Genomic DNA, 25,705 nt, shown 5'->3' with positions numbered 1-25,705 from the left:
CTAATCTTTGTATTTTTAGTAGAAATAGGGTTTCACTACGTTGGCCAGGCTGGTCTCGAACTCCTGACCTCAGGTGATCCACCCGCCTTGGCCTCCCAAAGTGCTGGGATTACAGTGTGAGCCACCGCGCCAAGCCTATATCCCACTTTTAAAGTCCAGTTTGTGATGTCAGATCCCTCCTAGATGGTAAATGAGAAATGTGACCCTATGAATTTGAAACCGGAGGTACCCAAGTCAGAACCCTTACACCAAGCCCTCGGGAGCCAGACAACAATAAAGAAGGCAAAGTAGAGGAAAAGGTTATAAAAATGTTTAGTCTTTGCTTTATTGAGTTACAACAAATGAGCGACAAGTTAGAAAAATTGGTTTTATTCAAACTTCCTAGCATTTGACTTGTGCGGTGTACTCAAATGGGGGGCAGTGTGGGACGGGGGAGGGATTGCAACCAGAATTCATATTGCAACATGTACACCAAATATGTCTCTTGGTTTTCCTTCTTTTAAAAGGTAGGACTAACTGAAAAAAAGTGCACTCAGGTATCTAAAATTTTCCCAAAACAAACACACACACAAACAAAAAAAATCAATTCATGGTGAGGCTTTGAGCTAAAATCTTGTCAAATACCACACCGAGAAAAGGCAGTGAAGAAGAGAAATGAAAACCAAAGCCATTCACCTTTGTACCCTCCAGATAGGAAGATCTTATTGTTGTTGTTTTAATGTCACAATAGTACTGATCATACTAACAGACGCAGGAGCCTCTTCTGCTGGTATTTAGAAAGGTGCTTAAAGAAGTCAGCCACCTGCTACCCAGTTCTCCCAGGGCTGGCTGGACACAGCCTGGCCCAAGAGGCCAAGAATTTGCGAAGCCAGATCCCCTCTTGGCAGTTCATAAAGCCTTCTGTGGGAGTAAGGCAGGGACCCCCCAAAAAGGCAGCCAGGGGAGGAACTGGAAAGGAATTTGATTTGGAGGATCTGTCGTCTGTCACCTCTCTCCAGGTTGAGACAGAGGCCTGGATTTCAGCCCTTCCTGCCGAGAAATCTCCCAAATTTCAACTTACCTTTAAAAATAAAGTCTCCCTACTTAAAATCCAGTAGATATCATGGCACTAATACTAACACCCCTTTCCCCAAATTAATAAAACAAAAATAAAAGAAAAGGAGAAAAGAGAAAAGCAAGGTGGTTAGCCCTCCCTCCTGAAAAAATCCTTACAATGGTAGTGCTGGAAAAGGAAGTTGCCCTTGATTAAAAAGGTAACAAAATTCCCATATTGTACAAATCAGTTCCAGTATAGCAAGAGGTGAGGGCTAGGGCAGAGGAGCAAACTATGTACAAGGACCCATTGAAAACGCAGTAGTAGGACTTTGGCACTATGAACAATTCCCACTGGTCCTCTGGGAGGTGCGTCCGAGAGTCGCTGGGCTTCTGCACCCTCCAGGCACACACGAGCTAAGCAGTTCCACTTGGAGTCACTGGCGAGGGTGGCCCATGGCTGGGGAGGGACCATTTCTTCTTTCTTCAAAGACAGAGCATCCCCTTGATCAGCACAGCAGTTCTAACTGACTTCCCTAGAAGACACAAAACCACAGAGTCAAGATGTCAGGCAAACGACCATTGTTCCCTGGGGGGAAGACATCATGGTTTGCTTCTTCCTGGCTCTCCTGGGTTGGGGTGGGGGCCTTCCAAAGCCATCCTGGGGCCTGGAAGAGAGACACATGCCCTTCACATACGGGGCCTGTTGTAAGGAAACGAGTGTGTTTTCTGAGCACAGATCACCATTATAGGAAAAGCCTCCAGAATCAGGCCTTTGAAAACAGAATGACTTTCTGGGCAAGCGAAGGTGGTGGCCTGTGATTCTTTTCATCCTTACAAGACCCTTTTATTATTCCTAGACAGTCAACCAGTCCCAGTGGCTCCTAAAAGGCCCTGGAGTCAGACAAATCTGCATTTCGGTCCTAACTTCTCCCTTTAGTGGCTGCAGGGCTGTACCTATACGACTTGATCTCTCTAGGGCTTAGTTTTTGCTTCTGTATAACAGGGATGACACTAGCACCCACCTTAGAAAGTTGCTGCAATGGTGCCATGACTTGATGTACACAACAGTATTTGGACTAGCACCTGGCACATGGTAAGTATTGTAGATACTTCTACTGTTTTTATTAGATGGAGCCTTTTCCAAATGTGGTAGGATATAGAAGACGGATAAGATGAGGGATTGTAAATGTGTTTTTATTTTATGTTTATATGAACTCTAAGAGGTGTAAATATTATTATTATTTCTATTTTACAGTTGAGGAAACTGAACACGTAGGGGCCTAATAGGTTTCCCAAGATCATACAGCTAGTAAGTGGCAGAGCCAAGATTCAAACCCAGGTAATCTCTAGAGTCTGTGCACTTAATAAACAGAATTATTAAGAATCAGCAGGAAGAAATGTTTAATTCTTATACCCTTGGAAGTAATGAAAATAGTCCAAGGACCTTGTGATAGGTGGAATGGTATCCCCCCAAAAGTATATATTGAAGTCCTAAGTCTCAGTACCTCAGAATGTTACCCTGTTAGAAATGCCTTTAGAGAGGTAATAGTTAAATCAAGTGAAAATGAGGCCATTATGGTGGACTCTAATCCAACATGACTAGTGTCCTTACAGAAGGGGGAAATTTGGACACAGAGACAGAAGTGCATAGAGGGGAGATGTGACGATTCACACACAAGAAGGTCACACGATGACTGAGGCAGATATTGGGCTGACACATCCACAAGCTAAGGAATGCAAAGGACAGCCGGCAGACACCAGAAGCTGGGAGATGGGCACAGAGCAGATTCCCGCACAGCTCTCAGAAGGAAGCAACCATCACAGACTCCCTCATTTTTGTCTTCTAGCCTGCAGAACTGTGAAACAATACACTTCTATTGTTTTGAGTCATTCCGTTTGCAATACTTTGTGGTAGGTTGAGGAAATGAGGACAGGTCTCCATCATTACTTTTGCCTCCTCCCAAGATCTAGAGATCCTGGGAAAGGGATCCAAGGCTCAGGTCTGTAGAGGACACAGCCAGTATCCCATGACGGGCTGGAAGTTTTTCAGATCTGTAGATTCCCGGAATCACTGGCCTTTTTTTTTGCCTCTCTCCTGGGAAGGCTGTTTGGCCACTTCTCTGGCTGAGAAGTGTTTTTTTTTTTTTTTTTTTTTTTGTACAGGGGCCAACAGCAAGCAGAATAGCCTTCTCAGCCAGAGGCATCAGCTGATCATCGATAATGCCATTGACGCCTAACGTCTGGATGTTAAATGTACCCACATTCCCTAGATGCTCCTGGGAGTAAGACTGAATATTGGAGTTAAGAAACTAATTATAAAACTCTGCAGACAAAACCAGATTCCAGGGTGACCTTAGGATCTCGACTACCTAAAAGTGATCCAACCAAAGTCACCAAGTCATAAACACTGCAGGGATCCTTATAGGTGATGCTGTCAAGATCACTCATTTCACCAGGGGGAAAATAAAAGGAAGCTTGGGAGGAAAAGTGATTTCTCCCAGGCCATGGCCTGCTCAGTGGCATGGTCAAAAACAAGAATGATCATGACTTTCCCTCCAACAGTGAGAGTTGCTAGTTTCTGGCACCAGGCCCCATGCTAAGTGGTAATATGGCTCATCTCATATACTCCTTACAGTGACTGGCAGGTGATTGGTAGACCCACTTCACAGTGAAGAAATGGAGGCTTACAGAGACTAAATGTTGTGCTTAACATTGGGTAACCAGTGAGTGGTGGAGCCAGATTCCATCTTGGCCAGTCCAACTTCAGAGCCTCCTGATTCTTAATTGCTCCTCCCTGTACCTATTTTGCATCCAGGTCATGCACAGCCTCTCCATGCACAGAGCTAGGTGGCAACTGAAGACAGCATGATGGCTTCAAAGGTAGGAGGCTAGGACACCCAGTGAGGACCATGAGCCTTATTGCTGATCCCAGGCAGAGCCACATGTACTCCCTGGGTGGGCACAGTGGCCCACCGCCAGCCTCTGCTGGTGCTTTCCAAGAAATAGGGTTTTCCCCAGTAAATGGGAACTTCTGCAACCTTTGGGAGGGAGGCTGCCACTGGTTGGATGTCTACCTGAACGCTTACAGATCCTAGGAGACAAGGCCCAAGGTGGGGAGACAGCTACTGATATTCTTCCTTCCAACCCGGCTAAAGTATGTTGGATCAGCACAGGATTGAGGGATGGGGTGGAAAGAGCTGTGGAGATGGAGAAAGCTGGGATCCAGGATCTGCCACTTCCTGGCTATATGCTGAGGTTGGTTACTTAACCTCCCAGAGTCTCACTTCCACTGTACAGAACCCATGGGCTGCTGGCAGGGTTACAGACAGGGTCCTGTAATCAGGTCAAAGCAATCAGGTCCTGGTACTTGACAGGGGCTCAAGATAGATGGCTTCACTTTTCCTGAGGAAGGCCAGGCATTTAGTTGGGGCCTTAGGTGTAAGGGAGCTCACCAGTGTGTATGTGAGTCTAACCATCTTCTGTCTCTCATATTACAGATGACACTGAACACTTCTCTTCAAGTGATTGGCAAAAACTCCAGCTTTTTAGATAAACCTCATCATTAAGGTGGTTCTCCATCCGGCAGTGTGTTTCTATGATTCCTTGTGTAACTTCTTATGTACAAACATGTACAACCCTCCAGTCATATATATTCCTTAACAAATGATGAGCAAAGCTCTTAAAATAAACACACACACACACGGACTGCAAGGCCAAAAGGATGGCCTGAGAAAAGGGAGACAAAGTCAAATTGACTTTGTGTGGCTTTCGCAGAGGTCTCAGATGTGTATGGATGGCTATGGGCCTGGGAACCCCCTCAGAACCACTTGGACTTTCTCTGTTGACCTTTTCCAGGGTATTGAGCAGTGGTCAGGATTTGGGTTATGGGAGCTGGAATCACCGTCAAAAGGAGACTGGGAAGATGCTGGCAACAGAAGACAGGGGCCTGCCCCTTCTTCAGGGGTGTCTTCCTTGGACGTCCTTCCCCAAGGCCCTCGGTAGAGGTGCGGTAGAGTGGGTGGAGCCTGTCCTCCTAGGGTGGTGACAAAGTCCACATTTCAGGATTGCTGTTCTATAGAGCATTTCAGTGCTTTGGGCTGTGAGGCTCTTGCTAACTCCCCTGGGCTTCTCTCAGAGTCCTATTACCTGGTCAGAGACAGTCACCCTGCGAAAGACCAATGCCTCATCCTAGAGTACGTCTCAGAGCCCTGAAGGACGCTGCAAGGCCATTGGGCAGGCATTTCCTTATGGCCCCCTGGGACATTTCTACCTCGTGATGGCCAGTCTGTCGGTGAACACATCCCAGAATGGGAACCCACCACCTCCTACCCTCCCTTTCTGTCTTGGGGAAAACTTGGAATGTTAAGAAGTACTAATTCTTTAGCAAAATCTGCTTCTCTGTTACTTTCCTCATTGAAGAAACAAAACCAGAATTGTTTTCCCGCGTGACAGCTTTCTGTTTCTGTTTCTCTTTAATTTTCCCAGGAGAACTTTCCCTAGGGCCCTAGGGACTTGGGAGTGAATAATACTGCACTCCATGAGAAAGGAAAACAAACACTGAGAGAGTGATTTATTATTTCTCCATAATATTTTCTTTGAGAGGTGTAGCAAGGTTTATTGCTCACTTGCCGAGTGCCTGTCATCTGCTAAACATTTTGTTCCATTGTCATCTGGCTTCATTTTTGTTACGGACAAACTTGCCAGTTTAATTGTAGTTTCTCCGTAGGTAACATCTTTTCTTTCTGGTTGCATTTTTTTCCCTCTTTGCCCTAGCTTTGTTGAGGTATAACTGGTTTGTAGAAAACCGTACATAATGGATGTAATTTGGTGAGTTTAGGCACATGCATACACTCATGTTACTGTCACTACAATCCAGTAACATAAAGCACCTCCCAAAGTTTACTTGTGTCTATTTTTTTGGGGGGAATGGGGAGGTAAGGACACAACATGAGATCTGCCCTCTGAACACATTTTGAAGTAAATATCTTACTGTTAACTACAGGCACTATGTTGTACAGCATATCTCCAGAAGTTACTCATCTGTATAACTGTAACTTTACACCCATTGTACGAAAATTCCCCACATCCTCCTGCCCCATCCCTGGTCAACGTTACTCCATTGTCTACTTCTATACCGCTCTGTAATCTTTCCTCCCCTCCCCTCCCCTCCCCCGTCTTTCCTTCCCTTCTACTTCTATACCACTCGGTAATCTTCCCTTCCCCTTCCCCTTCCCTTCCCCTCCCCTCCTCCTCCCTCACCTTCCCCTCCCCTCCCCCTCCCCTTCCCTTCCCCTCCGCTTCCCTTCCCCTTCCCTTCCCCTCCCCTTCCCTTCCCCTTCCCTTCCCCTCCCCTTCTCTCCCCTTCTCCCCTCCCCTTCCACTTCTATACTGCTCCGTAATCTTCCCTTCCCTTTCCGTTCCCTTCCCTTCCCCTCCCCTCCCCTTCCCCTCCTCTCCCCTTCCCCTCTGTTCCCCTCTCCCCTCCCCTCCCTTCTCTCCTCCCCTTCTCCCTTCCCCTTCTCCCTTCCCCTCCCCTTCCACTTCCATACCACTCCGTAATCTTCCCTCCTCTTCCCCTTCCCTTTCCCCTTCCCTTCCCCTTCCCTTCCCCTCCCCTTCTCCCACGCTTCCCTCCTGTCTCCTCCCCTCCCCTCCCCTCTCCTCTCCTTGCCTTTCTTTTTGAGACAGAGTCTTGCTCTGTCGCCCAGGCTGGAGTGCAGTGGCATGATCACTGCGACCTCTACCTCCCGGGCTCAAGTGATTCTCACACCTCAGCCTCCTGAATGGCTGGAACTACAGGCATGTGCCACCACACCCGGCTCTAATTTTTGTATTTTTAGTACAGATGGGATTTTACCATGTTGGCCAGGCTGATCTCGAACTCCTGGCCTCAAGTGATCCACCTGGCTTGGCCTCCCAAAGTGCTGGGATTACAGGCATGAGCCACTGCATCTAGTCTGCTCCATAATATTTCTTTTTTTTTTTCCCAAGACAGAGTCTCACTCTTGCCGCCCAGGCTGGAGTGCACTGGCGCGATCTTGGCTCACTGCAAACTCCGCCTCCCAGGTTCAAGTGATTCTCCTGCCTCAGCCTCCCAAGTAGCTGGGATTACAGGCACTCACCATCATGCCTGGCTAATTTTTGTATTTTTAGAAGAGATGAGGTTTAACCATGTTGGCCAGGCTGGTCTTGAACTTGTGACCTCAGGTGATCCACCCGCCTTGGCCTCCCAAAGTGCTGCGATTATAGGCATGAGCCACTGTGCCCGGCCTGCTTCATAATATTTGAGTTCAAACTTTCATTTCTTTTATTGAGGGTAGGGGGCACAGTCTGATTTTTGACTAGAATTGAAAAAGAGAAAATGTGTTGGCATGGAGGAAGATTAAACAACTTCCCAGTGGATGACAAAACTCTGTGCCATCCCAAATTGTCCGTACACTAGACTTGGGTCAGTTTTGGCCACATCCCACCAAAGCTCTTCTTCCCTGCAGTGGTTTGAAGGGCCTCTAGGGTTGGGGAACTTGCTGAGACCCACAGGCCAGGTATATATTCCCCAAGCTGCTTGCAGGGAGGCTCAAAGGCAGTAGGAATGCCTTTCCTGCTCCTGACCTATCAGTGCATATTGGCCATGGGAATTTAATAGAATCAGATCTAATGGAATTGTATTTTAAACTCACTGCGCAGATTCCCCAAAGTGCTTACGTGTGTCAGTGGGCTTGAATTCCAGCTCCACTACTTTTTACCTCAAAGACTTGCACGAGCTACCTTTCTGCACTGCCTTCTCATCAACTCTAAATAAAGAAACTAACATGAAGCCCTGCCCAAGGAGAGTCTGAGCTCAGACTCGCCTAACCTTGCCCCCACCTGATGGTTTGTCTCTACCTGCCCTGGTAGCTGAAGACAAAAGACATAATCTTTTGGAAACTCTATGGCCCTGCCCATCGCCTTAGAAACCCAAGTACTCATCCTGGTCAATGTAGGGCAGGATTATATCCCCTTCTACTACTGCAGCTGGCACTCTCCTGAAAGCACCACCTCCTGGCTGGAGGCCAACCAACTCAAGCCATTACAGCAACTCATAACAGAACAACCCTGCTTCAAAGGAGCAAACAACAGCTAATGCCACTGCCTGCAACACCCTGGCTAACCAGAGGTCCTGAGTCTGTCCATGTGGCAATTTCATTGCTAGTGTAACCAGTATTCAAGAAAACCAGTGCATTAAACAAAGCTACAAACAAGGACTCCCACAGAGTCCACTTCATTCCCATGCCACCTCCACTGGAGCAGGTGCTGGTATCCAAGGCTGGGAGACCTGAAGATGGATCACATCACAGGACTCTTTATAGACATTCCCCAGCACGAGCCTGGGGCTCAATAGCCCCACTGGGTGGCAAGACCCAGATGGGCAATAACAACTACTACAGTCTGGTGCTCAGGAAGCCAGAAAGAAAGGGCGAGAACACCACATCAAGGGATCACCCCATGGGACAAAAGAACCTGAACAGTAGCCCTTGAGTTCCAGATGTTTCCATCGAAACAGTCTATCCAAATGAGAAGGAACCAGAAAAGTAATTCTGGCAATATGATAAAACAAGTTCTAAAACATTCCCATAAGATCACACTAGCAATGGACTCAAACCAAGATGAAATCTGAATTGCCAGAAAAAGAATTCAGAAGGCTCATTATTAAGCCACTCAAGGAGGCACCAGGAAAAGGTGAAAACCAATTTAAAGACATTAAAACAACAATACAGGATATGGACGAAAAGTCTCTAGAGAAATAGATATCATAAAGAAAAGACAATCACAACTTCTGGAAATGAAAGATACATTTAGAGAAATGCAAAATACACTAGAAAGTTTTAACAACAGACTCAAACAAGTAGAAAAAATAGCTTCAGAGCTTGAAGACAAGGCTTTTGAATTAACCCAACCTGAAAAAGACAAAAACTAATTTTAAAAAATGAACAAAGCCTCCAATAAATTTGGGATTATGTGAAATGACCAAACATAAGAATATTGGTGTTTCTGAGGAAGAAGAGAAATCTTAAAGTCTAGAAAATTTATTTGAGGGAATAATCAAGGAAAACTTCCCTGGTCTTGCTAGAGATGCAGATATCCAAATACAAAAAGCTCAAAGAACATGCAGGAAATTGATTGCAAAAAGATCATCACCTAGGCACATGGTCATCAGGTTATCTAAAGTCAAGACGAAGGAAAGAATATTAAGAGTTATGAGGCAAAAGCATCAGGTAACCTATAAAGGAAAACCTACCAGATTAACAGGAGATTTATCAGCAGAAATCATGCAAGCCAGAAGTGATTGGAATCCTACCTTTAGCCTCCTTAAACAAAATAATTACCAGTCAAGAATTTTGTATCCAGTGAAACTAAGTTTCATAAATGAAGGAGATATAAAGTCTTTTTCAGACAAATAAATGCTGAGAGAATATGCCACTACCAAACCAGCACTATAAGAAATGCTAAAAGGAGTCCTAAATCTTAAAACCTCAAAACACACTAAAATAGAACCTTCTTAAAGCATAAATCTCATAGGACCTATGAAACAGTAACACAGTGAAAAAAAAAAAAACCAAGGTATTCAGGCAACAATTAGAACGTGAATAGAAGAGTACCTCATATCTCAATACTAACATTGAATGTAAGTGGCCTAAAGGCTCCGTTTAAAACATACTGAATGGCAGAACGTATAAAAATCTACCAACCAAGTATCTGCTGTCTTCAAGAGACTCACCTAACAAATAAGGACTCATATAAATTTAAGGTAAGGAGCAGAAAAAGATATTCCATTCAAATGGAAACCAAAAGTGAGTAGGACTGGCTATTCTTATAGCAGGCAAAACAGACTTTAAAGCAACAACAGTTAAAAAAGACAAAGAGGAACATTATATGATAAAAGAATTAGTTCAATATGAAAATATTACAATCCTAAATGTATACGCACCTAGTACTAGAGCTCCCAAATTTATAAAACAATTACTACTAGATCTAAGAAATGAGATAGACAGCAACACAGTAATAGTGGGGACTTCAACACTACACTGACAGCACTAGACAGGTCATCAAGACAGAAAGCCAACAAAGAAACAACAGACGCAAACTATACCCTAGAACAAATGGACTTAACAGATATTTTCCGAATGTTGTATATTTCCAGGATTATTTATCTCCTCTAGGTTTTCTAGTTTGTGCTCATAAAGGTGTTCCTAGTAGCCTTGAATGAACTTTTATATTTCTATGGTATTGGTTGTAATATCTCCCATTTTGTTTCTAATTGAGCTTTATTTGGATCTTCTCTCTTCTCTTTTTTTTGGTTAATCTCACAAGTGGTCTATTGATTCTGTTTATCTTTTCAAAGAACCAGTTTTTTGTTTCATTTATCTTTTGTGTGTTTTTTAAAATTTCATTTGGTTCTGCTCTGATCTTTGTTATTTCTTTTCCTCTGCTGGGTTTGGGTTTGGTTTGCTCTTGTTTCTCTAGTTTCTTGAGGTGTGAACCCAGGCAAGTCACACCCACCATGGCCACCTTTCAGTTCCCCTTGAGTATGCCAGTTCTTCTGTCTGGAATGTTCTTCCCCTCCCCTCTGCCCAGCATGCTCCTGCATGTTGGTCTAATGCTTTGGTTTTCAATTCATCCATTATTTCTTCTTCTTATTTATTTATGTATTTATTTATTTATTTTTGAGACAGAGTCTTGCTCTGTGGCCCAAGTTGGACTGCTGTGGCATGATCTCGGCTCACTGTAACCTCCACCTCCTGGGTTCAAGTGATTCTCCTGCCTTAGCCCCACAAGTGGCAGGGACTATAGGCATGCACCACCATACCCAGCTAATTTTTGTATTTGTAGCAGAGGTGGGGGTTTCATGATGTTGGCCAGGTTTGTTTGAACTCCTGACCTCAGGTGATCTGCCTGACTTGGCCACCCAAAGTGCTGGGATTACAGGCATGAGCCACTGTGCCTGGCCCCATTACTTCTTTAGGAAGTGTTCCCTAAGCCTTCAATCCACTATTTAAATCCTCAAATTCCTGTATTCTATACTCCAATGGCATCAAAGAACATGTCAGTGTAGCAACTTTCCTTTGTGTTTGATTAAAGATTGGTTAAAACTTCATTTCCCATTAGACCAAGGGCTCCATGAGGGCAGGGACATGCTGGGCACACTGCCTTCCAGAGCCCGGCACACAGCAGACATTTCACAAATATTTGATGGATGAATGAACCAAGTCACTTATTAGGAATGTCTGTGGGTTAGTGACTTCACCTCCTTGGGGCCTACATTCTTCCTCTGAAAATGAGGGGGCTGGATTTCATGGTGGCTAAGCCTCCACAAGCTGCCCAAAGCACAGTGAGAATTCCTAGGATGAGAAGCTCCAGAATTAAGTAAATGGAAGTGGTATCAGTTAACTCCCCATTAGGCATGAGGGAAGCCAGACTAACGGGCAGTCCCTGAGAAGCATCACCAGTAAGTATCTGGTGACAGATTCTCCAACAGACCTTTCCCCACACATGGGAGGCAAACTGTACCCAACTCCTCTCGCTGCTGTCAACCATTGGGGTTAATGAGTGATGGAAAAAAATGAGGACAAGCAAAAGGACTGAAACACCAGATCCCAACTATCTTTTAAAATTCTCTGGTTGGTTCCATAAACCGTTATTCAGCATCTACTCAGAATCTAAACTAGGGATTCAGAGATTAATGGAATATGGTCCCTGCCTGTAAGGGTCTGGTACAGGAGAGAGGGAAACAGATGACAACAATATTTTCATTCATTCACTCATTAATAATTAATTAATTCAAACATCTGCATTTGGACAGCTAATCTGAACAGAGTGTGAGGGCATACCTTTTCCGGATCTTAAATAGTAACCAGAATGCAATGCTTAACAGCCTTAAACATTTTAACCAAACTGAACCATGGAAAATATCTTTCTGGCATTTCACAATTTTTTTTCTCTTCTCCAAAGCCATCCCTAATCATCAGGAGTTGGAAATTGTTGACAGAAATCGGGAGGCAGCGAAGGTGGTGGCTGGAGCTTTGGAGTCAATTTTAGACACTGGCTGAGTGAACTCTGGCAGGTTTCTGAGCCTCAGAATTCTTTGTTTAAAATAAATGGGAAGGCGGCTTGCACATGTGGGTTGCTGGGAAGGTTCTGAATCAGACAACATGTTGGAAAAGCCACCTCTCCTCCTAGTTCCTCTGGTTTCTGTGTGCACTGCTCTCATGAAACTGGTGTTTCTATGTCCATTTTTCACCTTTATTAACTGAGATTAGGTAGGGGCTGTGTCTTGGTCATTCTGGCAAATCTACACAGACTAGCACAGTGCCTGGCACAAAGAGGGCTCTCTAAAGTTCTTGCTGAAAGAATACATTGTGGATTAGTTTCCACTCCCACACAAAATCAAGAAATGACCACACTCTGTTTGTTCTGGGCTGTGGTGGTGGGTGCCACTGTTGGAGAGGGCAGGGCCAAAGTGGCTGGGGTCAGGCACTGGCCTGACAGTTGAGAGGTGGCTTCCAAGGTCTTCCAGCTGTTGGCTGAGGAACACAGGGCAAGTCACTCATTTTCTCTGACCCTCAGTTTTGCCCTCTGTAAAATGGGGAAAAGCCTGTACCTACCTCACAGGGTGGGCATGAAGTTGAAATAACTTCGTAGATGTGCTTAGAAGGCAACTGAACACACAGTGGATGTCAGTCAATGGGTACCCTCACTAGCAATAGTAATGGAATATTCTGTTTGACCAAACATCAAGGCTGATGTCTGACAATGTCTTGCTCAAGTACGTTGACTCATTTTTCCGAAAAAACAAACCTAATTTTCAGCCTTTTCCTAGGACAGGTCCCTCAAAGGAATGACTCAAAGATTCTTCAGACACAGGGACTGAATCAAGACAACACAATTCAAAGGCTGGGAAGTACTCCTTATCTTTGTGCCTAACCTCAGGGCCGAGGTGAGTCTAGACCGAGTCAAATGCTGTCCTAAGCCTTGCAGAGTTTAGAGATATTTGGTTGCAGGAAATGCTTAACGCCTACAGAGGAAATCTAGTCCTAGAGCCAGCTCTCAGCTGCTTGCTCAAGTTCCTCCCCCTTCACCCTCTTGCGCATCACATAACACCTTTTATAAAGTCAAAACCATGAATTATTTCAGGATTATTATGTGTCATAACTGAACTGAACTGCAGGTTCCTAAATAAATAAGTACTTAAATAGGGACATCACTGAATATTTATGAATTCAAGAGACTCATGTGTTTGGTTCATGAAAACTGTGAAGTAATTTGGAGAGATATCTTTTCCCTTTAAATTGAAAGAATCCTTTAAGGAGTGCCTCTGTCCAGGATGTGGGAGAACCTTCAATGCCACCCCTAGTGCAGACGGCAGCCCCTTTCTCAATACAATGGACCTCCAATGGTGGGGCGTGGTGGCTCACGCCTGTCATCCCAGCTCTTTGGGAGGCTGAGGCTGGTGGATCACCTGAGGTCAGGAGTTTGAGACCAGCCTGGCCAACAGTGAAAGCCCATCTCTACTAAAAAAAAAAATACACAAATTAGCTGGGTATGGTGGCACGCACCTGTAGTTCCAGCTACTTGGAAGGCTGAGGCCAAGAGAATTGCTTGAACCTGGGAGGCGGAGGTTGCAGTGAGCCAAGATGGCACCACTGGACTCCAACCTGGGCCATAGAGGAAGACTCTGTCTCAAAACAAAACAAAACAATGGACCTCCAAAATATCAGGGAGCCATCAGGGATATCTGATGTTGCCACATGTGGAACAGATCTTAGCATCCTGTTTAGGGATGTTTTCTAGCTCACGGTTGGGGCATTTACCATAAAGAAACATAAAGTGGGGTTCCTGTATGCTCCTTTTTTTTTTTTTTTTTTTCCCGGACACAGCTAGTCCCTGTCCTGAGAAGGGAGGTATCAACTAGAAATGGAGAATTTCTGTCAGAAACAACGAGGTAAAGATGGCAGGAGGAAGAGTGAGGACTCTGGAGACAAACTCATGTGTTGGCTGGGTGAATGTGGGTAAGTTCTTTGGTTTCTGAGTCTGTTTCTGGGTTTATAAAACTATAGAGAAGCTACCTCCCGAGGAGAATTAAGTAAGAGCAGAGCACCAACCTCGACCTCTGCTATTCAGGTGGCCTTCGTTCATCACTCCATCCTTCCTCCCCAAAGTTTTCTGTATGATTTTAACATTCCCTCCCTCATTACTGTCTTCTTTGGGCCACTGAGGCATCAGCCAGGGTAACATCCCACCCCCATGAGCATTTTCAGCTGGTGGTGGTGGTATAGCTTAGGAGAGGAGAGATGGGGACGGGGGCCTCAGGGGCCTCTGGAGAACTGCTGCCCCTAGACAACCTCCTGCTCAGCCATGGGGCCCTGGAAGTGCCATCTGAGCTTACCTTGGGATACAGAGACACTAAACATCTTTCTATTCAAATTCAGCAAGCACAACTTGTTCAGAATAGCTTTCGCCTGTTATGGGAAACTGTTGAGTTTGCTTTCAGTTTGTCTCCTCTTATCCTTTACCGAACCCAAGCTCTACCTTTTGGCTATGCCCAACCTCTTTTGGTTTCTCACTAGTGCCATTCCTTTTCTTGTCTCTGGACCTTGGCCATGCTGCTTCTTCCATTTGGACCCTTCTTTCCCTTGTCTGTGCACCTGGCTAACTCGTTCTCATCCCATGAGTCGGATGTCCCTTTCTCGGAGAAGCTCCCTAACCCCCGACCTGGGTGTTCCTCCTCTGAGCCCCCACACAGAGCTGTGCCCTTCCCCATTGTAACACATATCACAGTGATGAGTAAAGGAAAGTGCGATTTCCTCTCTTCTTGGCCTGCCCGAGCTCCATGTGAATGGATACTGTGATGTCTGTCTCTCTCATGGCACTGTTTCTAGCACCTGGAGTAGCAGCAGGCACACAGTAGGCGCTCAGAAGGTACTGTTGAATGGAACTGAATCCTATTGTCCTCTCTGGGGTGGGAGGAAAAAGCAATCATGCAGACAAGTGTCATGGGCGGGAAAAGATCAAGGATAGAAGATGGGAGGCCCAGCGTGGGTGCTCACGCCTGTAATCCCAGCACTTTGGGCGGCCAAGGCGGGTGGATCATCTGAGGTCAGGAGTTTGAGACCAGCCTGACCAACATGGCGAAATCCTGTCTCTACCAAAAATACAAAAATTAGCTGGGTGGGGTGGCACATGCCTGTAATTCCAGCTACTTGGGAGGCTGACACAGGAGAATCTCTTGAACCTAGAAGGTGGAGGCTGCAGTGAGCTGAGATCGTGCCATTGCACTCCAGCCTTGGCAACAGAGTGAGACGCTGTCTCAAACAAACAAACAAACAAACAAAAAAGATGGGGCAAGCAAGGAGCTTTCATGTGGACCAAAAACAAACAAACAAAAAATCACCCCCTCATTTTAATGAGGGGGGTATGGGCTAGACTGGTAGGTTCTCCCAAGGTGGGAAAATGGCCAGAGGTGGCTAGGTAGAGGTGGGAGGTTGCTGTCATTGTGGCCTCAGTGCACTTCTATCCCCGTCCTTTCACTCGTGCCCTCCCCTTTGGGCTGCGCCCGCACCTTTGACACACAGGCATTTCCTCCTCCAAGTGGGAGGAAAAAGGAGAATGGAGAATGATGGCATTCTGGGACGGACTGCTCGTTAAAGTGCTCTTTTAATAGCGGATGGAACTGGCCAAAACAAGGTTTCTAGAGAATTTCATTTATTTGTCAGCTGCCTCATTTTATTACTGAATCAATGAGTTAATGAGCGACGTGGTTGGCCAAAGTTGTCCAAGTTCATTAAGACAGAGGTGTGGTAATTTCCAGGGCTGCCTTTGGGACCTTATCAGTCATTCGGGAGGTTCTTACATTTATTTTATCCTTTGTAAAGATAACTGGGGAGGCCCATTCTGTGGTCTTTTGAGTGACCTCTGGAGAAGCCTACCTGGGCAAACCGTGTATCTTCCTCCTTGTAATATTTCCTTTCCCTCCTGCAGCCCTCCCCCTGCCACCGCCCCCATTTCTCAACTCACCACCGAGCTGCTGTGCTTCAGGCCTGGATTTGCACTGACCTCTTAGGAAGCAGAACACCAAGGGCTTCAGTGGCATGTCCCATTATGGGGATGACACGGCCATTAGTAACCATGGAAACCGTCCTTCCCCATGGCTTGTGTGGTTCTACAGGCCTAATTTACACCCGGCTCTTCCAGATTTGAAGGGGTTATGGGGACCCAAGCACAGTGGCACCTTCCTTTAGCCTTGACAAGGCAAATACCAAGCACTTTCAAAGCCTTTTCCGATTAGAATAACCTCAAGTCTTTGATTCAGTAAACGTGGATACGTATTTTTAAAAAATCCAAAAAGAAAAGGGGAAAAAAAAGAGAGAGAGAAAAAGAAACAACTACTTTATGTTTGGTGTTTTTACAGCAACAAACATAAAACACAGAGGGAGGATGTGCTTTCTAACAGTCACAACTAAACTTCAGAATGGACAGGCCTGAAGGCTGGCACCCAAACAGGCCACAGCCAGCAGTGCTGTTCCCTGGGCACAGCCTTACAAATGAGGGCATAGGTTCCATCAGCCCCCATTTCTCTTCCTTTTTCAAAGAACCTTTACAAATAACTCATCAGCCAGGCTCAGTGGCTCATGCCTGTAATCCCAGCATTTTGGGAGGCAGAGGTAAAGGGATTGCTTGAGTCCAGGAGTTTGAGACCAGCCTGGGCAACAAAGTGAGACCCCGCCTCTTCCAAAAATTTAAAATATTAGTTGGGTGTGGTAGCAGGTGCCTGAAGTCCCAGCTACTTAGGAAGCTGAGGTGGGAGGATCGCTTGGGCCCAGGAGTTTGAGGCTGCAATGACCTATGATGGAGCCACTGCACTGCAGCCTGGGTGGCAGAGCAAGACTCTGTCACTAAAAACAAAACAAAACACCAAAACCAAAACCAGACCCTTCCACTACAAGAATAAGTATGTGAGGTAATGCATACGTGAATCAGCTTGATTGAGCCATCCCACTAGGTAAACATATTTCAAAACATCAGGTTGTACGTGATCAAAATACACCATTCTTATTTGTTAATTACAAGAGAAAGAAGCCACCATCTACGTCAACATCTCTGTACCCTACAATCTATACCAACCCTGGCAACGAAAAGAAAGCAAGCTGCATTCTCCGCTGCTGCCTGGGTGAGCAGGTGGAATTACCTGTCTAGGCCTGGCCAGCCTCTGCAGGGACGCAGTCAGAGTCCGATTCGGCCAGTTCCACCGCGCCTTCTGCTGCAGCCTGACTCCAGCTATCTGATCTATCTGAGATGGCATCCTCCTCCCCGACCGTCACCTCCACGTAATCCACAACGCTCGACTCCTCGTTCTCGTCGCTGCCCTGGCCATCCCGGCTGCTGCCCTCTGACCGGTCTGAGGTGGCCTCTGAGGGCTTTGCTGGCAAACAGTCTTTTGCTGGCTCGCTGCCTACTTTTACCCTGGGTACCAACTTCTCCAAGTCCTCCTCGCAGAGTTTTTTGGGGTCCTTGTAATATTGTGGAACCACGTCACCCCCATTCTTTGGGCTCTCGGCGATGGGTTTTGTTGCTTTCCTTGCTACGGCATCGTAGCCGTGATCATCTGCCACGGGCTGGTGCTGGTACTGCTCCATCCACTTCACGGTCCCTGTTTTCAGCAAGCATCTGTTCTCCTTGAACCAACGCACTATCTCAGTTCGAACCAGGCCCGTCTTGGCCGCTAACTGGTCATACTCCTGGGGAGTAGGCCACTGGGTTCTTGCAAACGTGCTCCTCAGGAGATGAACCTGTTCTTGACTTTTTGCAATTGCTGGCGAAGGGCTGGGCAGAGAACTGGTTAACTGGGCACCAGAGAGCTGGTCGAGTCGAGACAGAGCACCGTTGGGGGCTCCCGCATCTTGGCCTTTTTTGCCAGACCCCATGGAATCCAAGACAGCTTGTTCCATGCTGTCTCGAAGCTTCCGCCTCTCCGAGAACCAGGAGTCGATCTCTCTCCTGCTCAGCTTGGTCTCCACCCTTAGCCGATCCAGTTCTGCCTGGGTAGGAAAAGAACTTTTCAAAAAGCTGTCTTCCAAGATTTTCACCTGACCCTGTGTTTTCTCTTTGAACTTCTGGGGGGCAAAGTCTGGGTATGCATGGTAGGTGCGACCGTGTCGGGAGGCTGCGATGGCCAACTGGTCTTTGGCAAGGGATTCGCTGGTGATGTGGACGATGCCCCTTTGACACCGATACCGGTGGTCACTGAACCACTTCTTGATCTCGCTCCTGGCAAGGCCAGTCACCTCGATAAGCCGGTAAACCTCAGCATCGTCAGGGAACTGGCTCTGGAGAAAGCTGGCCTTGAGATGTGCTATCTGCTCCTTTGTCTTCTTGCGGTCACTGGCTGGCGTGGGCGGGGGGTTGGCCACCTTGGGTGGGGGCTCTGGCACCTGAGCGATGTGTGGACGCTTGGGCTCGGGGGCAGCTTGGGGAGTCACCAAGGGTCTCTTCTGGCCGTGGTTGGTGACTCCTGCCACGGCAAGCGTGATGGGGGAGCAAGAGACGGTTGTTGACCCGCTGGTCACCTGAGTCAGCACCAGGCTCGTCTGGCCGAGGATCTGGCACGGTAGAGCCGTCTGGAGGATGGGCTGTGTCACCTTTGTGGGGGCCAACTGGGCGGGCAGTACAGTGATGGTCGGGGGTACTGACTGGATGGTGCCGTTGAACATCTTCTTCCGGGCCTCCTCCACCTCTTCTGGGGACCAGCTGATGCCGTGCTTTAAGCGCTGGGTGGCAAACCAGATTCTGATGTGCTCCTCTGGGTGTTTGGAGGCAGCCGTCAGCCAGGACAACTCAGCCTGGGTCGGGTAAGGAAACTTGTTGAAAGAGTTGATCATCGTGGCATTTGTATCCAGGGCAGAGTTGTATTTGGTAGTATTTAGTGGGACGGGGACCTTGGGCACAAGGTTGATATTTGGTGGCAGCTGTACAGAAGGCATGACGTGTCCTAATGTGTCTTGGAGGAGCTCCACACCTCCGAGTCTCGAGAGGATCTCAGCTGTGTCTGTCACCAGGCGGGCGGTCCCTTCCACGTGGTTCTCAGGGGTGATCTCCTCGGGCTTCTTGGGCACCTTCTTGGCATCTGCTTTTGGTTTTCCGGGCTTCATGATGGGGGTTTTACTCACCGAGATCCCAGAATCACTGTCACCAGTTCCGGGGCCGCTGGTGGTGATAGACACGACATGGTTGGCGGCTTCGATGGACTGTTCCAAGACAGTTTGATTATTGCGCTTAATTAACTTCAGCTTGAAGTTGGCCTCCCCGGGATGGAACTTGGAGTTGTGGTCAGACAGGGAGTCGTACTTTTTGGTTGTGAAGTTACATTCTGCACACACATAGAGGGGGTTGAGAATCACGTTGGGATGCTGCATGTCGACGTGCTCCGTGAACTCGTTCAGGTTTTGCGTGGAGTAGGGGCAGTATTTGCACTCATAACCACCTTGGAGTTTTTTGGACTGGCTTTCTCCCGTAGATTTCACCTCTATCACTTCATTTTCTTTGGAAGAGTTTTCAAGTTCTGCTGCCCAACTGTCCTTGGCCACGTCAGGCTGTGGTGTGCTGATTCCTTTCTCTTTGGCCCTGTCTACCTCCTCGGGCACATCTTGTTCTACTACTTGTGATGTCCGAACCATGCACGGAGTTGTAGATTTTCGTTTGCTAGCCATGCTGCCTGTCTGTGTGCAATGGCTTAGTTTTGGAGGGGGGTAGGGAGGGGATGGTGAGATTCTTGGAACGAATAAGGTGAAGGGCTTTTGGCTTTATTCCCCCTCAAATGGCTTTGGCTTTCCTTGTATGCTGAAGTCTACTGTTTGAGTTTTCAGAATGATTTCAGCACAGAAAATTGCAATGGCACCAACCACTAAACACACCAGGAAGCATCATATCTGTGGGCAAGAACAAAGACAGGGTCAGTGTCTCTTCACAAGGCAAAAGAAACTGGCACTTCTTTATGAGTTTTCCCATGACCCATCTCAACTGGCACCCAAATCGAACACCTATGTATGCCCAGATGGCGTGAAAGTGCTTATAAACAAGAAAGATTGCATTATTTTTCTCTTCCTTTTTTTGGGAAGGAGGTGAGAACAGGCCCAAACCAAGCAAAGGTGGATGAGGGTCACCATTTCATGTTTAGAGACAAAGGAATACAGGAAAGGTAGACAGGTACTAAAATCTTCTGAAGTGGTGAGAGGGAATGTCGCAGATGGTGTGCTTGCAAGCCGCTTTTAGATACGGTACCTCGGAAGCCAGACATGTCCCCAGGGCTGGCAAGTGAAATTTATCCAGGCGTTAGAAGACAGATATGAACATTTTGCTTATCATAAAGGCAAAATCACAATAGAAAATCCAGAAAACGCAGAAAAGTATAAAAGAAAAAAAAAAAAGCAATCACCCCCCAATATTGTAGTTTTATTGTTCATCTCACTTAAACAGTTTCCCATTTCCAAAAATAGTGAGCAAAATGATGATTTAAAAAATCATTATTTCATCACGTGGTGAAAGTCATGCATGGTCTATCCCTACAGTGTAATAACATGCATTATAGGGATATACCACACATGATGTGTTCAGCCATTGGACTTCTTTTTTAAAATTTTATTTTAAGTTCTGGGATACATGTGCAGAATGTGCAGGTTTGTTACATAGGTATATATGTGCCACGGTGGTTTGCTGCACGTATCAATCCATCATCTAGGTTTTAAGCCCTGCATGTATTAGGTATTTGTCCTAATGCTCTCCCTCCCCTTGTCCCCCACCCCCCGACAGGCCCCAGTGTGTGATGTTCCCCTCCCTGTGTCCATGTGTTCTCATTGTTCAGCTCCTACTTATGAGTGAGAACATGTGGTGTTTGGTTTTCTGTTCCTGTGTTAGTTTGCTGAGAATGATGGCTTCCAGCTTCATCCATGTCCCTGTGAAGGACATAAAGTCATTCTTTTTTATAGCAATTGGACTTTTGTTGAACATTTATTTCCAGTTTTTGACTCTTATCAACAAAACTGCAGTGAATAACCTTAATCCTTATTTCTGATAACTACCTTTGGATGGATGCCTAGAAGTGGTTCTCTTGACCCATATATACGGTAGAGTGTTGGCCTCAGTTGGCCTTTTCTTTGGTAGTGTATGAGAGGGCTTGATTCACAATCCAGCCTAGGTAAAATACTACTGCTAAAAAGCCTTGCTGATTAGACAGGGAAAAACAGTTTTTTGGATTTTTGTTTGTTTCTGAGACAGAGTCTGGTTCAGTCACCCAGGCTGGAGTGCAGTGGCACAATTCTAGCTCACTGCAACCTCTATCTCCCGGGCTCAAGCAATCCTCCTGCCTCAGCCTCCCGAGCAGCTGGAACTATAGGCACACACCACCATGCCCAGCTAATCATTTTATTTTTATTTTTTAGTAGAGACAGCGTTTTGCCATGTTGTCCAGGGATTTTGCCATGTTGTCCAGGCTGGTCTCCAACACCTGGGCTCAAGTTGTCCACCTGCTTCTGTCTCCCAAAGTGCTGGGATCGTGGGCGTAAGCCTTGCCTGGCCAAGAAAACTGTTTTAATATGCTTGTATGCTTTTCTTGATTGACAATAAGGTTTAATTGTTTTCAAAGATTTGTTCACTATTTATATTCTTTTGTAAATTGTCTGCTTATGTCATTTTTATATTTTGACGTTCTGTGGTTTTTATTATGAATTTGCAAGAGTTCTCTTTACATAAATAATACTAATGCTTTACTTAGTTTGTTGCAAAACTTTCTCCAGTCTATCATTTACCTTTTTTTTTCTTTGGTGAGATGAAATTTTGCTCTTGTGGCCCAGGCTGGAGTGTAATGGCATGATCTTGGCTTACCACAACATCTGCCTCCCAGGTTCAAACAATTCTCCTGCCTCAGTCTCCTGAGTAGCAGGATTACAGGCATGCACCATCACGCCAGGCTAATTTTGTACTTTTAGTAGAGACGGGGTTTCTTCATGTTGGTCAGGCTGGTCTCGAACTCCTGACCTCAGGTGATCCGCCCGCCTCGGCCTCCCAAAGTGCTGGGATTACAGGCGTGAACCACCACGCCTGGCCCTATCATTTATCTTTCAGTTGTGCATATTATATACATTTTTAATGTTTAACGTGTAGAAATTTTAATTTTTAGCTAATATATTTACCAATTTTTTTCTCTTGTAGCCTCCTCCATTGTGATTTTATATTTAGGAAGTGATTCCCTGTCTTGATAGCTGGAATATATTAATCTACATTTTCTTAAGCATGTTTTAACTTTATTTTTGCATTTAACTCATCTGGTATTGAATTTATCTTGGGTTAAGCTGTAAGACACAATTCTAACCATTTTTCTTGAGAGTTACCAACCATCTCAGCAGCATGCATTATTATTTCCTTTCTAACTAATTTTTGAGCAACCTCCTTTATCATACACAAACTTTGTATCTACTAGGGTTGGTTCCGGGTTATCTAATCTGTGTATTGATCTAGCTATTGAGTACTGCACTTATGCCTTGCTTCTAAAAGAACTTTTGTAAGTGTAGAGTACATTTTTATATCTAGTGGAGTTCCTCCTCATTACTCTTTCTTTTCGCAAAACAGTTCTTGGTTATTTTGATAATCTAGTCTCATGAATCAATATCACCTGTGAAATAAAATTCTATTAGAATTTTGATTGGAACTGCATTAAACAAATGATGATTTGGAAGTACAGGAACAATTTGCTTATTAGTTAACAGAGAATGGAGAGCTGATGGGCTAAAGGAGGCAGGAGACATGTTTTGAAACAAAGATCCCCGACCTCCAGGAAAGGAAGGAAAGGGAGGGGAACGCAGGAGATGACATCTCATCTCTGGCCCCTCCCATGGGCCTGGGTTTGAGTCCCACTGAAGAGAAGGCATAAAGGCCGAAAGGAAGAACTTATTTTCACAAACAATTCTGAGAGTCTAGGCCCACGTCCACCTGCTTAGGGGCTCAGGTGACACAGTTGGGCAGGGCTTGGCAGAGGGCCATTCCCCCACTGGTGAACCCAGAACCTGGCCCCTCTAAGATGAAAGCACCGGCATGTGTAGACTGGTCAAATTCATCAGCAGTGGGGTGCAGGCTCCTCAGGCAGCAGTGAGGAGAGGACAGGGGCAAACCAGAGAAGAGGGCAGCTGCTTCTTTTTATTGACCATGCTTAAACTGCCACCTCCAGCCTCCACCTGCCGTGATCTTCAGGTCTTGATCTCACCTCTCAAATACTTTCCCCGCCTCCAGAGTTCATCTCCAGCAATGGCACCACCAAGACCCGGCAAGCTCCGGCCCCGGCTCCCCTCTCCCACCGCCCTTCACGCTCCAGTGGCTCTGTCAGGACCTCACTCCCCTCATAGCGCCTCTGCCAGAACATCCCACCCCGAGAGACAGCGGCTTGGTTTTCAGGTCTCCATTGAAAAGTCACCCTCCCACAGGGAGGCTTTCGCTGACAGCCGCCCCTCTGCAAAACAACACCTCCCCAGCACTCTCCATTTCCTCACCCCGCGTGGCTTTCTTCACGGCACTCTTCAGTAGCTGACATCATACTTTGATGTTTTGTGGTTAAAAGAGGAACAAGTTTCTATCCACTTGTTTATCACTTGCATCTCCCTCCAGAACCATTCTGCCCAATATGGTAGCCACTAGCCACATGTGGCCTTTGAGTTTAATTAAAATGAAATAGGATTAAAAATTCAGTACCAGGCCGGGCGCCGGTGGCTCACGCCTGTAATCCCTGCACTTTGGGAGGCCGAGGCGGGCGGATCACGAGGTCAGGAGATCGAGACCATCCTGGCTAACACGGTGAAACCCCGTCTCTACTAAAATACAAAAAATTAGCCGGGCACGGTGGCGGGCGCCTGTAGTCCCAGCTACTCGGGAGGCTGAGGCAGGAGAATGGCACGAACCCGGGAGCGGAGCTTGCAGTGAGCCGAGATGGTGCCACTGCACTCCAGCCTGGGCGACAGAGTGAAGACTCTGCCTCAAAAAAAAAAAAAAAAAAAAAAAAAAAAAAAAAAAAAAAAAAATTCAGTACCACAGTCATGCTAGTCACATTCCCAGTGCTCAAGGAGCAAATGTGGCTGGTGGCTATTGTCTAATACAGCAAAGGACATTTCTATCATTGTGGGAAGTCATATTGGACAGCACCATTCAAGAACAGACACTTCATCAAGGCAGAAAGGTTTTTTTTTTTTTTTTTTTTTGAAATGGAGTCTTGCTCTGTTGCCCAGGCTGGAGTGCAATGGCACAATCTTGTCTCACTGCAACCTCTGCTTCCCAGTTCAAGCGATTTTCCTCACTTAGGCTCTCAAGAAGTTGGGGCCACACGCATAAGCCACCACACCTGAACTAATTGTTTGGTTTTTTTTTTTTTCAAAGACAAGATTTCACCCTGTTGCTCAGGCTGGTCTCAAACTCCTGGGCTCAAGTCATCCACTTGCCTCTGTCTCTCAAAGTGCTAGGATTACAGGTGTGAGCCACCACACCCAGCATCACAAATTAAATTAACACATTAAATTAACAACACACATGTTCACATGTTGGGGTTACACGAGTGGAGGAACTCTGTAAGGGAAGGGAGACTCTACAGTTCTGTGGGGAGTACTATTAACACAGCAGAATGTGGCTAAATTTGCACCCACTGGCCAAAGGGCTTGCGACATTTGAGTTAAATTTTTCAAAACAGAGGGGGAAAGACACTTTCCTCCTGCAGAAAAGGCATCAGGTAGGAGTAGACTCAGGGGAGGAAATATCTTCTTTACCGAAACTTCCCATATCCCGCATTATTTAAATCTGTTGACAAGTGAGTCCCTAAAATGAGGTGAATGGCGGTAAAATGGCCTGGAAGCTTCTCAGTGTTTCAAAAACTGTGGCTGAAAATAAAAGCATCTTCTAAAACTCATTCAGCAACCAGGAATCCAAACCAAAGAAGATGAAAAAGAAGAAAAGAGGAAGGAAGAAAAGAGAGAAGGAGGAGAGCTCAGAAAACACAGAGCCTTTTGAGAATCTATTGCTTAGGGTTCTCTTGGTGGATCTGCAAGAAACATGGCCTTTAGAAGGATGATCCTGGCACCAGGGATTGGGTGTCTGAAGGGCAGTGGCATGTTGGCATCTGTCATTTTGAAAACCTGTGAGCCACCAGCAAGGTGAGGACCAGCACCATGAAGCCAGGTACTTGCTGGAATGAAGGCTAAAATGTTTTGAGCAAAGTCTTCAGGTCTGATATGCCTGGGTCAAAGTTGGCAAAAATAAAAAATAAGTGAATGAATGAATACATAAAATGCATGTTAAGAATAAACTCTAACACAGTCCCTTCTACAGTGAGTGCCACGTGTCCCAGCAGACCTGCTGCAAGTCGTGGTTCTTGCCCTGGACCAGTGTCTCAGCACGTCTGAACTGGGTACAATCACATCCTGTGCCAACCTGAAAACACTTAAAGGGAGCAGGGCATTCTCTCTTGGGCTGCACCAACCAGGGCCCAGCAGTGGGGAGACTCCAGCCAGTCATATACCATCCCCTGTCTGACGATTTCGGGCACGTTCAGGGTAGTAAGGCTGTAGACAGACCATCCCTTATCTGGAGCAAGAAACATCCCTGCCCTCAGGAG

The 25,705-nt window shown here is 46.2% G+C and overlaps 1 protein-coding gene across 3 annotated transcripts in view; it reads right to left on the bottom strand.

The window, feature by feature from the left end:
- Window positions 1-300: 300 nt before the first annotated feature.
- The window catches only part of ZHX2 (zinc fingers and homeoboxes 2), a 191,607-nt gene continuing 166,202 nt past the window's right edge, over window positions 301-25,705 (bottom strand). For all 3 annotated transcript variants that reach the window (XM_008001457.3, XM_038000184.2, XM_008001455.3), the window contains 2 exons: window positions 17,255-19,991; window positions 301-1,568 (listed from right to left, as the gene is read on the bottom strand). In XM_008001457.3, the coding sequence (XP_007999648.1) occupies window positions 17,259-19,772 (2,514 nt within the window). In that variant the 5' untranslated portion in view covers window positions 19,773-19,991 and the 3' untranslated portion in view covers window positions 301-1,568; window positions 17,255-17,258. The remainder of the gene's footprint in view (window positions 1,569-17,254; window positions 19,992-25,705) is intronic.

This window comes from Chlorocebus sabaeus, chromosome 8, assembly GCF_047675955.1.
Source record: "Chlorocebus sabaeus isolate Y175 chromosome 8, mChlSab1.0.hap1, whole genome shotgun sequence".
Taxonomy (NCBI): Eukaryota; Metazoa; Chordata; class Mammalia; order Primates; family Cercopithecidae; genus Chlorocebus; species Chlorocebus sabaeus.
Note: the sequence above shows the minus strand (reverse complement) of the source record. Positions and strands in the feature narration are given on the sequence as shown.